Source organism: Lepidochelys kempii, chromosome 12 (assembly GCF_965140285.1).
Source record: "Lepidochelys kempii isolate rLepKem1 chromosome 12, rLepKem1.hap1, whole genome shotgun sequence".
NCBI lineage: Eukaryota > Metazoa > Chordata > Testudines > Cheloniidae > Lepidochelys > Lepidochelys kempii.
In genome coordinates, this window is record NC_136391.1 from 39,335,424 (window position 1) to 39,349,935 (window position 14,512).

General features: G+C 42.2%; 1 protein-coding gene across 4 annotated transcripts in view; it reads left to right on the forward strand.

The window, feature by feature from the left end:
• The window catches only part of ZC3H18 (zinc finger CCCH-type containing 18), a 60,324-nt gene that overhangs the window by 12,202 nt on the left and 33,610 nt on the right, over window positions 1-14,512 (forward strand). For all 4 annotated transcript variants that reach the window (XM_073308178.1, XM_073308177.1, XM_073308179.1 and 1 more), the window contains 4 exons: window positions 4,519-4,603; window positions 11,987-12,135; window positions 12,440-12,532; window positions 12,767-12,924. In XM_073308178.1, coding sequence (XP_073164279.1) covers window positions 4,519-4,603; window positions 11,987-12,135; window positions 12,440-12,532; window positions 12,767-12,924 — 485 coding nt within the window. The remainder of the gene's footprint in view (window positions 1-4,518; window positions 4,604-11,986; window positions 12,136-12,439; window positions 12,533-12,766; window positions 12,925-14,512) is intronic.

Here is a 14,512-nt window from a genome sequence, read left to right on the forward strand (position 1 = left end):
GTGGTCAGTAGTGCTTACTTAGTACTTTGTGCCTGGATTGCTGTATAGCAGCACTCATCAGTCACCGTGTGCAATATTAGTGCCATTTTACAGGTGGAGGAGAATGAGTTGGTGGTGAAATGACTTTCTCAGTACCACAGATCAGGGACTAGAACCCTTCCTATGGGCTCCCAGTCTTGAGTTTCGACCACACTTCACTCTGACTACTGGGAATGTAAGACAGCATTTAAAATATAAAAGCCAAGTGGTTAGCATTAATTCCTCTCTGTCAGAGATCCAAGTGCAATTTCTTGGCTCTGTTTCTTGTTCCCCATGCAAGAGGTGCAACTGGGCAGGGAAAGTTTGTCACTGCAGCACCTCTCGATAATCAAGCAAGGAAGCAATGGCTTTGGGAAGGAGTCATTTCTAGTCCTACTCAGCCAAGGAAGGTTACCCAAATCTGAGAGCTAGGAGGGCAGGGTAGAAAAGTAAGAGGTTCTTCACTGACGATTAAGGGAGAGGAAGTTAATTGGAGGAGACGTGCAAAATAATCGTCTGTCATTTCAGTTTCTTTCCCAGTTGGGCTGCAGCTGGCAGTGCTGTTTTCTAAAAGAGGTTCATAGCTGAGTGGAAACTGTAGTAGACCGGCGTTGGCTGAAGTTAGCGTAGAACCCAAATTATGCATTGATGTCTGGCTGAACTACCTCTACTGTGGTAAAACGTTAAGGAAACTGGGGTGAATGACAGAGGATTTAGCTTATTAGGGCTTTTTCAAAGAAACCTCAAGTCCTTTTGTAATCCAGTAGAAGTGTGTCCTAAATCTTGTAGGTAGAATACAGTAACAAAATTGATCTGTCCTGCATTGACCACCTGTTTTCATGTTTAATCACATGATGCTTTGGCTAACTCAGTGGTCAGGATCACAAGTTTCCTCTTATGTTCTGCTCACTGTGGAAGGTGATCTGATAAAATACATTCTATATTTTCAAATGACTCAAACGTTCTGACTCAATTTCAATACAGGTTAGACATGGGGTGGGCAAAATACGGCCCACGGGCTGGATCCGGCCCATCGAACATTTCTGTCTGGCCCACCAGGCTCTTTGGCTGCCCCCTCGTGATCTCTGGGCGGCTAAAAGTCCCGTGGCGTAGCGGGGCGCTCAGGCAGGCTGTCTGCCTGTTGTGACCTCACGCCGCTCCTGGAAGCGGCCGGCTGCTGCTAGCGTGTCTTTGCGTGCCCCTGGCGGGAGGGGGAAGCAGCTCCATGCGCTGCCCCCACCCCCAGCACCATCCTCAAAGCTCCCATTGGCCGGAAACTGGCCAATAGGTGCTGCGGGGGGTGGTGCTTGTGGGCGCAGGGAGCGAACAGAGACCCACTGTTCTCCTCCCCCCAAGGGGCATGCAGAGACGTGCCAGCAGCAGCCTGCCGCAGCCGATTCTGGAAGTGGGTGGGACCATGGCATGCACGCAGCCTGCCTGAGCCCGGCAGTGTCGCCGGCTGGGAGCTGCCTGTGGTAAGCGCCTCCCGGCCAGAGCCTACACCTTGCACTCCCTCCTGGACCCCAACCCCCTACCCCAGGTCAGAATCCCCTCCTGCACCCAAACTGCCTCCCAAACCCCACAGCCCCTCCTGCACCCCTGCCCCAGCCTGGAGCCCCCTCCTGCACCAAACTCCCTCCCAGAGTCCACACCCGTCACCCTCTCCTGAACCCCAACATGCTGCACCAGCCCGGAGCCCCCTCCTGCACCCAAACTCCCTCCCAGACCCCACACCCGCTCCATTAATATGGTAGAAATGTGCGGCACATGATGACTTACCAAAATCATTGGAGTGATCCCCCTGCGAAAATTATTGCCCACCCCTGGATTAGACATTTCTGTGTTACCTGAAATCCTTGTGGTGGGAGAACCCAAGCAATTTAAATTTAGTGGATCCCTAAAATCATTTCAGAATAACTTTAACATGCATCTTGATACAACACTAAAGCGACTGGCTCACTACAAAAGCAATTTTCCCTCTGTTGGTATTGACACTTCCTCATCAATTATTGGGAGTGGACCGCATCCACCCTGGCTGAAATGGCCTTCTTAACACTGGTTCTCCACCTGTAGGTAATTCCCTTCTCTTCAGGTGTCAGTATATTTATGCCTGCATCTGTAATTTTCACTCCATGCATCTGAAGAAGTGGATTTTTTACCCACGAAAGCTTATGCCCAAATAAATCTAAAAAAGAAAAGGAGTACTTGTGGCACCTTAGAGACTAACCAATTTATGAGCTTTCGTGAGCTACACGAAAGCTCATGCTCAAATAAATTGGTTAGTCTCTAAGGTGCCACAAGTACTCCTTTTCTTTTTGCAAATACAGACTAACACGGCTGTTACTCTGAAACCAAATAAATCTGTTAGTCTTTAAGGTGCCACCAGACTCCTCGTTGTTCATACTAAAGCATTCCTCCCAATTGCTAGGGGTTCCTGGGAATGCTGTCCACACTAATATGCAAGATGAATTTGCATTCTGAATGGCTTTCATACATTAGCTTATAATGAAGATCCCAGCTGTCTGATTCTCGTTAGACCGCACAGAATTAAATACTCTTTTGTTCAAGCACCAGGTTATCAAAGATTTCACACAGTTCTATTGAAAGGAGCTGTGTTAAGCTGGCTCTACCATTCACATTATGTTGAATGCAAGACCCATCTTTTTGGGGGGGAGATGTTAATTTGTCTGCAATTTATGCTGTTTGCAGACATTTTTAGCTTGATGGGGAAGAAAAACTAGCACAAGATTTAAATATGTACACATTTGCAGGCATTTTTAAAAAGCTCTGGCCCAAGAGAATCTTGGAAGGAATATAGTGAAAGAGATATTAAACAGTGGGTCCCTGGAGAGCTGGGTTATCCAGAGCCAAGTGGACATTTCTCCTAGTTTCCAGCTATTACGTTGATAAAAATACATAAAACGCTTTCTTCATATAACTTTTCCATGGATGTAATCACTGTAGTTGCTACAGGGATGTCACGATTGCCAGTGAGAGGGAAGGTGTCCACAAGACACTCTCTCTATTAAGATGTGTTCCACAGACAGTAGGGAAATATTTGCATCTCTGAGGTAGAGAAGCTGAGAGAGGCAAGATAAGGTTCCAGCACCTTTTTGGGTACATCTACACTGCACATCTACACTGTGCTTCCCAGAATGGGTAGACAGACACACACTAGCTCTGCTTGAGCTAGCATGCTACAAATAGCAGTGTAGCCAGGGGTCGCATGGGCAGCAGCTTGGGCTTGTTGATGGAGTATATACTCAGGATGTCCAGATGTGTTTGTGAGCAGGTGGCTTAGCCTGAGCCACTGCCCATGCAACTGCTGGCTACGCTGTTGTTTTTAGCATGCTACCTTGAGGAGAGCCAGCACATGTCCATTTGCCCAAGCCGGGAAGCATGCTCACAGCTGCATTGTAGACATACCCTTAGTCGGAACAGCTGTCATTCTTGCCCCTAGTGCCTTTGATGTCGCTTGTCACATGCATATTTTCTCTCCACTGGACCCCTTTTAAAAAAACCCTCCCTTTGACCTGACAAATCCAAGTGGCTGAAAGCTTTTTCCGAAAGGGTTTCCTTTGAGAACAAAAGCAAAGGCCTGCTCTGTGAAGCTACACTTGTTTTATTCTGTGGACATACATTTCTTTTCATAAATCATATTTTGATGTCTAATCTTCCAGGATGACTAATCTTGAAGGCAATTTAGAGAGCTTCTACGCGCTCCTTCTTCCTGAGTTTCTCCCTGTGCTGTATCATGGCTCTCAGTTTATGCCAAGTTCCATTATAAGCCATGCTGGTTTGTGAGTCAACACTGAACTCTTGAGCAGTGTTAAAAAATAAAAGGGTAGGAATGGTGGAGAAGGGAGTGTGATTTAACTGCTGCAACAGGGGACTATGAAAACAACAGACCTAACTTCCTCCCTGAAAGGCTGTTCAAGAGATTCTGTCACTACACATGATAAAGAGGCATATTCAAATGGGTGTTATAACACAGCAGTTGTCCTCCAGAACTTAATAGGTAGGTTCCCAACATCTGTCTCAGCTTTCCTCACCAGTCAGTCTTTCGGGCTGGTCTGTATACAAGAGTCACAGCATTGTAATTAAACGTGCATTTTTAAATTGATAAACCAAAGGAGGGACTCAAGATAAATCAGTTGATTTCAGAGTATCCACTTGGGTTTGCCCCAGTTTAACTAAAACTATTTTAAAACATGGAAAATGGGTGCATCTTAGAATCTGAAGCCTTGTCTAGGTACTAAGAAGCTCTTGATTCTTGCAGGATTTCCAGTCTCCCCTGGAACACTAGAATTAATACCCTCCCTACCCTTTCTTAGGCATGGGAAGGTCCACAGTGCATATCCCACTGTTATGTTCCCAGTTGCCCCACGACACACATTCCCAGTAACTTTGGAGTTGCTGGCTTTGATTTTACTGTGAAAGAGTCTGTGGTTTTCATGATGACTTGACTCTTTTAAGCATCTGTCCTTCTGTGCCTTGCAGGATGATGATCTGGAGGAGGGAGAAGTTAAAGATCCCAGTGATAGGAAAGTGAGGCCGCGTCCCACCTGCCGATTCTTCATGAAAGGTAACAATATACTACAGCAGAGGGAGTGAATCGAGCACTCTGTGGCTTCTCTTGTTCAGTTGTGCAACTGTTATACTAGTCACATGAGGCATGTTGTCCCAGACATGGCTCAGTATCACCTTTCTTTTCCATGGTGGCCAAGTGCTGATTTTACGCAAGGCCAACATGCAAAATATGTAAAAATTGTTCTGTCTTAAGTGCAGAATTCCTCAAATAAAGGATGACTTACCACACCTTGAAATAAAATTATTTTCAGACATCCTCTTAATAATTAAATATTGCTTAAAATGTTTTTAAAATATTACATTTTGTACAAATTAGAGATGGAAAATACTCATTTGTTCTTGTCTAGTTCATGCCCTGCTTTAACAGAATTGTTCCCTGCACTCCAGTATCCAGGTTACTTCTATAAATCTCAAACAATAGGATTCCACTTCTTCCTTTGAGACATTTATTGAAATGTCTTTTATTGAAGACAAGGCTAGAAATAATGTTGCATTTCGCTGTAAATGTTAACTTGGTGTGTCATGTTCCTTTCCTTGCAGCTCCACCAACACAGATCTGCTCTGTATTGCATTTGACTAATAGTGTCTGCCTTTTCTACCAAGCAGTGTGTTGCGTGTAAATGTACTGTTCTGAAATGCAGAACATTTTTAGAAACTGTCCATAAAGAGTTCCAAAGAAGCCCAGTGTTAAAGGCAGACGTAGCATCGGAATTGATTGATTAGGTGAGGAATGGTGGTGTCCCTTTTAGCACAAAACACTGGATTCAGACTGAGTAGGCTACTAGCATAGTCTAGGAAGAGAAGCTTTTTCCCTCAGTGTAGAACATCAAAAGTGTGAGCCCTATTAAAGTATGTGATACAATACAATCTGGATTAATGAAATTTTAGGTCTTTATGGTCTTCATGATAACAGATCATAATGGCAGAGTCCTCACTGAAGGTGATGACACTAAACGATGGTGGAGGGATTACTGTGACAATCTGTAAGCCTCATTGGAGCCACGTAAAATACAGGACAGCGGAAAAGAGAGTGTGGAACGGGAGCCATGAATCCTGCAGCAGGAAGTAGTGCATGCTATTATATTTAAAAAAAAAAAAAAAAAAAAAGCCTGGTAAAACACTGGGGGTAGATAATGTATCAGCATAATTGTTAAAAGAGATTGATGACCACATATTGATCTCATGTGGAAAATTTGCAGTGATGTATGGATGATTAGAAACTGACCAAATGACTGGCCGAATGAAATCTTTCTGCCTTTATCAGAGAAAGAAGACATAACAGAGTGTAGTAACAATCATATTATCTCCCTATTATCGCACCCGGGCGAAATTCTGCTCTGTGTAATCTAGGATTGAATGAAGGAATGGTAGAAACAGAAACCACTATAACAAGCCGGTTTCAGAGAGGGACGAGGCACACATGATCAGATCACGAGCATCACATATAAAATGATAGGGTCTAAATTAGGTGGGGTCTAAATTTCCACTCAAGAAAGATCTTGGAGTCATTGTGGATAGTTCTCTGAGAACATCCACTCAATGTGCAACGGCTGTCAAAAAAGCGAACAATGTTAGAAATCATTAAGAAAGGGATAGATAATAAAACAGAAAATATCGTATTGCCTCTATAAATCCATGGTACGCCCATATCTTGAATACTGCTTGCAGATGTGGTCGCCCCATCTCAAAAAAGTTATACTGTATTGGAATGGGAAAAGGTTCAGAAAAGGGCAACAAAAATGAGCAGCTTCCTTATGAGGAGCGATTAATACGACTGGGACTTTTCAGCTTGGAAAAGAGACGACTAAGGGGAGATATGAGAGAGGTCTATAAAATCATGACTGGTGTGGAGAAAGTAAATAAGGGAGTGTTGTTTACTCCTTCTCATAACACAAGAACTAGGGGGTCACCCAATGAAATGAATAGGCAGAAGGTTTAAAACAAAAGGAAATGTTTTTTCATACAACGCACAGTCTGTGGAACTCCTTGCCAGAGGACGTTGTGAAGGCCAAATTATCACAGGATTCAAAAAGAACTAGTTAAGTTCCTGGAGGATAGGTCCATCAATCGCTATTAGCCAGGATGGGCAGGGATGGTGTCTCTAGCCTCTGTTTGCCAGAAGCTGGGAATGAGCAACAGGGCATGGATCACTTGATGACTACCTGTTCTGTTCATTCCTTCTTGGGCACCAGGCTTTGGCCACTGCCGGAAGACAGGATACTGGGCTAGATGGACTTTTGGTCTGACCCAGTATGGCCAATCTTATGTTCTTATCCATTATATCATTGAAAAATGCAAGGAGTTTAATCACCTATTGATCATGTATTTCATTGACTACTCAAAACCATTGATACCTTCTGACGTGACTGTCTTTGGAGGACCCTGGCAGACCTGTGGATTCCAAAACATCTCCCTGAACTCATCACAAGTCTCCACTGTCAGTAACAGACCACGGTGCAAACAGCAGCAGGTGATAGCAACTGCTTTTCCACTGGGTGAGACGAGGGATTATTCTGTCCCCAAGCCTTTTCAACATGTGTGCAGAATTAGTTACGAGACAAGCCCTGGAAGGTTTTGACAAAGTGGAAGGAGCTGGGATTTCGTTAACGGACACCTTTTAACCAGCCTCGGATAGCAGTGCTCTTTGCTACAGCCACTGAGGGAAGGCACCATATGTTGGTGTCTGTTTGACTATCCCTGAATGAGGTGAAAATGAAATGCATGCACATGGACATGATTAACAGAAACAGAATACTCGGACAGTACGGTTACGTCAGGTTGTAGAGGCCGTAGAGTAATTTTCTGGGCTCATGCATACCAACCAAGGCGGCTGTTCCAAAGAAATCAGAACATGACTAGGAATGGCTCATCAGCAATGGCCTCCCTTACAAAAGTTTGGAAACACTGTGGTATCTCAACATGTACAAAGGTACTATTGGTGAACAGCTTATTTTTTCCATAGTGACTTATGGATGTGAATTGTGGGAAACTAATTCTGCTGACAAGAAGAAAATTCAAGCCTTTGAGATGTGGTGCTGGCAAAGACTCTTGCATATTTCCTGAATGGGGGGGGGGGAAAAAAGACACATGCTTATGTTAGAAATATTATTGGAGACCAGCAGACCCTGCTGTCAGAAATCAATAGGCACAAACTTATGCACATTGGTCCCATCAGGCGCAGAGATGGAAGTAACCTCAAAAGTGGCAGATTATCATAGTAGAGGATGACCAGCGAGTAGATGGATAAATGATTTGTGGCAGATCAATCAGAGTTCAGCCGCTGAGTGTTCAAAGCTAGCTATAGATCGAAGGCGTCCAAAAATTCTGCTACAATGTCACCAATATTCAGATGTGAATAAATGGATTTTACTTACTTAGGTCTTTATGGACTGGGATTAAAGAGGAGTGCTATTGAGTGAAAAATCATATTTTACTCAACAAATGTTCTTGCCTTTGTTACACACAACACCTGAGATTTGTAAAACAAAGGTTTAAAAACTAACCTGTTTGTGCTTTCTGTTCGCGTTTTGCATTTTCTCCATCTTGATCATTGGAAATAAACTAACCAGTTTCACTTTCAAGGTCTCGTATGCTAGCACATTGTTGCAAAGACTGTGGAGAATGTTTAAAAAAAAAAATCTGTTTCCATGGAATTTCTTCAAAACATGTGGAGACTTGGTTTTGTAAAGCCTTGTTTTTAACTGAATTTAATATGGACCATATTAGACTGAGTTCCTTCAACTTCCCCTTAAAGTTGTGTTCACCCAAATGCTTTTGTTTTAATAGAAATTATAAATGAAATAAACTAACTAAAATAAAGCTAGAAAGTGGGGAGTGGGAAGACTTGCTTTCTCTGCTGTGTTGAACAACGACTACAGAGGGATTTGTTTAGGATTTTTCCAAGAGCTGAGCATTAAGTGTCGCTTGCCTGTTTTATTGAGTGGCTTCCTGTATCTAATTGTTTGTTTCCTGTCATGAGTTTGGTAGTGATATCGCTGGAAGGGGTGTGTTCCTCTGTTTGAACCAGGTGAGTTTTCCCTAGGTGGGGTTGTTTGTTCCTTCATTCTTAGTGTTGTTCAATCATATTACATCACAATGCGTCACAGAATTATTGTGATCACCAGTCCCTTATCTCAGCGTGTGAAAAGTTCAGATTGAATCACGTCAAGCTCTTTTGCCAAAGATACAATCCTTTGGTTTCAGCTTTGTTTAAGTGACCTTGATTTCATCTCTGTCTTCCCCGGTACAGGAGGTCTATAAGAATATTGCCATCCAGGAGCCAAGCTAAAAGCATCATTGTGGGACCTCTGATGCTCAAATTCTAGTCTCCGCTCTTTCTGAGGAATTAATTGCTAAGTGTCATGTCATGTGGCCACATCAGTCCATTTTGATAACTATAACTGATTCTGTGAAATAATGTATGTTTATAACCTATCCTAGTGGAACACCTAATTTGTAGCTATTCTACCACATGCACAAGGGCCTCTTACTTGCCAGGAGTAAGTCTTGCACTTGACATATTTCAACAAGAAATAAAAAATGGTCTGTGTAGAGTCTTATTAATAGTCCTAGCATTCAACTTCCAAACCCTTTACACCTTTACTGGAGATTAGAGCTGTCAATTAATCACAGTTAACTCACGTGATTAACTCAAAAAAATTAATCGCGATTAAAAAATTAATTGTGATTAAAAAAATTAATCACGATTAATGGCAGTTTCAATCGCACTGTTAAACAATCGAATACCAATTGAAATGTATGAAATATTTTGGATGTTTTTCTACATTTTCATACACATTGTATTCTGTGTTGTAATTGAAATCAAAGTGTGTATTTTTTATTACAAATATTTGCACTGTAAAAATGATAAAAGAAATAGTATTTTTCAATTCACCTCACACAAGTACTGTAGTGCAATCTTTGTCGTGAAAGTGTTATTTACAAATGTAGATTTTTTTTTGTTACATAACTGCACTCAAAAACAAAACCATGTAAAACTTCAGTGCCTACAAGTCCACTCAGTCCTACTTCTTGTTCACCCAGTCACTAAGACAAACAAGTTGGTTTACATTTACAGGAGATAATGCTGCTCCCTTCTTGTTTACAATGTCCTCTGAAAGTGAGAACAGATGTTCACATGGCACTTTTGTAGCCGGCATTGCACAGTATTTACGTGCCAGATATGCTAAACATTTGTATGCTGATGACGCTTGTTAAAAAAAAAAATGCGTTAATTAAATTTGTGACTGAACTGCTGGGGGGGAGAATTGTGTGTCTCCTGCTCTGTTTTATCTGCATTCTGCCATATATTTCATGTTCTAGCAGTCTCGGATGATGACCCAGCACATGTTGTTCATTTTAAGAACACTTTCACTGCAGATTTGACAAAACGCAAAGAAGATACCAATGTGAGATTTCTAAAGATAGCTACAGCAGCCGACCCAAGGTTTAAGAATCTGAAACGCCTTCCAAAATGTGAGATGGACGAGGTATAGAGCATGCTTTCAGACGTCTTAAAAGAGCAACACTCCAATGTGGAAACTACAGAACCTGAACCACAAAAAAGGAAAATTAACCTTCTGCTGGTGGCATCTAACTCAGATAATGAAAATGAACGTGCGTCAGTCCACACTACTTTGGATTGTTATCAAGCAGAACCCGTCATCAACATGGACGCATGTCCCCTGGCGTGGTGGCTGAAGCATGAAGGGATAAGTGAATCTTCAGCACATCTGGCACATAAATATCTTGCGACGCCAGCTACAACAGTGCCATGAGAAAGCCTGTTCTCACTTTCAGGTGACGTAAACAAGAAGCATTATCTCCTGCAAATGTAAATAAACTTGTTTGTCTAAGCGATTGGCTGAACAAGAAGAAGGACTGAGTGGATTTGCAGGCTCTAAAATTTTACATGGTTTTATTTTTGAATGCCGCTTTTCTTGTACATAATTCAGCATTTGTAAGTTCAATTTTCATGATAAAGAGATTGCACTACAGTACTTGTATTAGGTGAATTGAAAAATACTATTTCTTTTGGTTTTTTTACAGTGCAAATACTTGTAATCAAAAATAAATATAAAGTGAGGACTGTACACTTTGTATTTTGTGTTGTAATTGAAATCAATATATTTGAAAATGTAGAAAACATCCAAAATATTTAAATAAATGGTATTCTATTGTTTAACAGTGTGATTAAACACAATTAATTTTTTTAATCGCTTGACAGCCCTACTGGAAATATTCAAATATATTATCCTCTCTTAATGAGTGAAGTCAGTTTTATAAAGTTCCTGAAGGGGGCACACTAACCCTCTTAGAAAACATGAAAGTACCAAATGACTCAGGTTAACTTACTCAGTGTTATCTTTGATCACATATAAAGCTCACAGTTAACTTAGTGTCCTGGCAATGGACAGCCTTGGAGACCGAATTCCCCGTTAGCACAGAATTGATACAACACAGACAGTGTCAAAGTAACTTTCCTTTGTGTGTTGTCCTGCCAATGTGTCTCCACCTTGACTTGGAGGGACCACCTTTAGGGGTGAGAATGTGGTTAAATTTCTGTGTTCTGTTAACTTTTCATCGCTGATGCTGAGACTGCCAATCAAGGTTGCAGTTATAGCAGTGGTTGTGTGACACAGACACCTATCAGGATCTCTACTGAAGGTCCATCAAATGATTTCATGTGAGCAGCTAAAGGGAAAAGCAAGTTCTGTTACCTACTAACCTGAGCTAAATTTAGACCAGGAAGTAGCCCATATCCCATTACAAACACCTGAGTTCCCCATGGGTACGATAACTTCACCTAATCCACTGAAGCATCGTAAGTGGACTTTCAGCGGAGCCGATGTGAAACTTTGTCTCTGGCCCCCTGAGAATGTTTCTCCTGCTCCTGTGCAGAATCAGCTATTAGACGCGCTTGGGTTATATTTTTCCTCCCTATCACCAGACTGTGTATTTAACTCAGACTGATGCCTTTAAACTTCTTGCTCGGTTATTTAGTTTTGAGCTATAAAAGTTCCTAACTATGCTCTATGCACTTTTTACTTATAAAAGTGCACACACAACTCTCTGGATCACTACCCACATAAACAGCCCTCCCACCCTACCAGAGTAAGTGTCTTGGGTTTTTGCTCACACATGATCCCAACTGAATTCATCTCGCAGGGAAAGCCCAGGCAAAAAGGCTTTGCGGGGTGCCCTGAAAGTAAGTGACGGTGGACCAATGTGGGGAGCAGAAAGGTCATGGCTCTGAAAATCAGAGATGTTCTCTCCTGGAAGACTTCAGATAGTTCTGGAGCTGAACAAGATACCAGAGCTTCCAGGTATTTGACTATTCTGTACAGCATTTTAATGAGATTTCTGTGCTTTTTCACAGGTCACTGTACTTGGGGAATGAACTGTAGGTTTATCCATCCTGGTGTGAACGATAAAGGGAACTACTCCTTGATCTCCAAACCAGACCCTTTCTCACCCAACGGCGCTCCTCCCATTGGCCCTCACCCACTGATGCCAGCAAACCCTTGGGTATGAACACACCGGTTTGCATTTGTTGCTTCTGCATTTTTTGCTTGTTTAGATCTGCAGATACATTGCAGGCGTTGAAGGATTTGTTTTATTTGGGCTGTTAACTTAGCAAAATCAAATGTTCTTCTGGGATGCATAATTCTTAAGAAGGCCCTTTTTACAACCTCTAGTAAATGCTAATAACTTTTCAAGTGTCTCCCTACCGATGTTTCGCCTGGATATTCGCTAACGTTCACAAAGCACCATTTTCCAATTCTAATATCAGCCTGTGTCTTTTTCCCTTTCCTTCTCATTTTTCTAACAGGGTGCACCTGTAGTTGATGAAATTTTGCCCCCACCCCCTCCAGACCCTCCAACAGAAAGTGCCTGGGAGAGAGGACTCCGGCATGCTAAAGAGGTAAAGCTTTCTGATTCATCTTTGTGAGCTAACAGGATAATGACATATTACATGTTTTGTTTCAAGTAGATATCCAAACCCTAACTGTTCATGAGAATTGAACAGAAGAGGGACAGGTTAATTAGGAAGCAGATCCCTCACTAGTGCTGATGTGCTATTAGTAAGCTGAACTTTGCCCTCCATGCCTCAAAATTGTTGCTTCCTTAAAAAGCTTTTCATTGTGCCTTGTGACAGGTATTAAAAAAGGCAACAATGAGAAAAGAACAAGAGCCTGATTTTGAGGAGAAGCGGTTTACGGTGACCATTGGAGAAGACGAACGTGAATTCGACAAAGAGAATGAATTTTTCCGGGACTGGAATTATCGCATCACTAGAGATGTCCGAGATCCAGCGTAAGATGTGGCTTTGTGCATGTATCCTTGCTTTTTGGAGTAGATGAGTGGGAAGTAATCCCTGAATGTCTGTTTGCAGTTAACCTTTCAGTCCAATTGTGTAGAAATACACAGCCCTCTGAAGATTAGCCAAATGTATGTAACAACATCAGAAACATGCCAGCAAAAACTGATAGGCCCTACTGTTACTTGGCACGCCTCAGCTTGGTCCTAGTTCAAAACCAGTTTTCCTTCTATGCTTTTTTAACTTTATTCCTTCAGAGTACTTTGCTCTTGTTTCTTCAGAGCCTGATATGCCAATTTGATTGTCGTCTTGCATGTTGCATTTGTCATGTTAGTTTGGGCTACTGATTTGTGTTCCTTTTGGTATTTACACAACTCAAACATACACTAAAAAGTGAATATCGTGTGTGTACACACCAATACCCTGCATCACCAGAGCAGCAGTGACACCATCTTGACTGGGTTAATGCTCACTGTAAGTCTAAGGGCAGCAATCATGGTTGGCATGGCACTAGATCAGCCTCTGACATCTTAGTCAGCCCTTGATTAATCATTTGATAGGTCACCAACCAGAAGACTTAACCTACATGCAGTCAGGACTTGCAGAGTGGGAAGATTTTGGGAATGGGAAATGTCTGAAACATCAAACCTGCAGGATTTTTGTGAGGTAAAACTAAGTGGGAGTGATGGAAACATCAGTCAGCACCCTGCTTTGGGGACTGGAAGCAGTTCACGGCTCTCCAGTGTTTCTGGCTGGCTGTAGACTCCGGCAGGCAATATGACACCAGTTACCTTTAGGAGTTGGTTTTCTGGGTCTTTTTTAAGTCATATGGACTAGAAAATAATTTAAAAACATTAAGGCATAAGTTCTGCAGGAACTAAAGGGTAAGCCCTGGTGTGTGTAGACACCACACCCACCCACCCACCCACACACACACACCCCCTACAAGAATGCATTTGCCAAGCCTTGGTTGCAGCTAGTTTGAAGGTGGAGGAAATGAAAACATAAGAGGGGCAAATGAAACTGTTTGGTTGTTAGGTGCAGATTTGCCCTGGAATTAAATATAATTCCTTTTCCACATTTTCACCATGAGAGGGACCATGCACCCAATTCTGCAGGTGGTTGCAGAACAGTAACTCCCTATATACAGTAAAAGCTAACATCAGTCATTCTGTAACCTGCTTTTATTTGATTCTCATCTTAGCATATCTGCAACATTCCTCAAGTGGCATGTGACCAGGATTCATCACCAAATTTGGTCCGCTGGTTGGATCATTAGGTTTCCCGGCCCAGGACGGGTACTGACAGGGTGCACAACATGAACAACTGATCCATGCCCCTCTATTTGATTCTGAAAAACTTCCACACGTAACCAGTACATGTTGTCCCTAATATTAACAGGTTAACTACAACGCCGGTATTACAATTCTTAAATATCTACGTAGTCAAAGCCTGGATCAATAATTTCAGCCTGGGTTTTAACATTGTGTAAAACCTGTCCTCTTAAACCTACAAATAGTCAGGTTATTATTTTACAGTATTGAAGTAGTACTCAGCAGAGACCCTGTCAAGAACAGTGCCCCA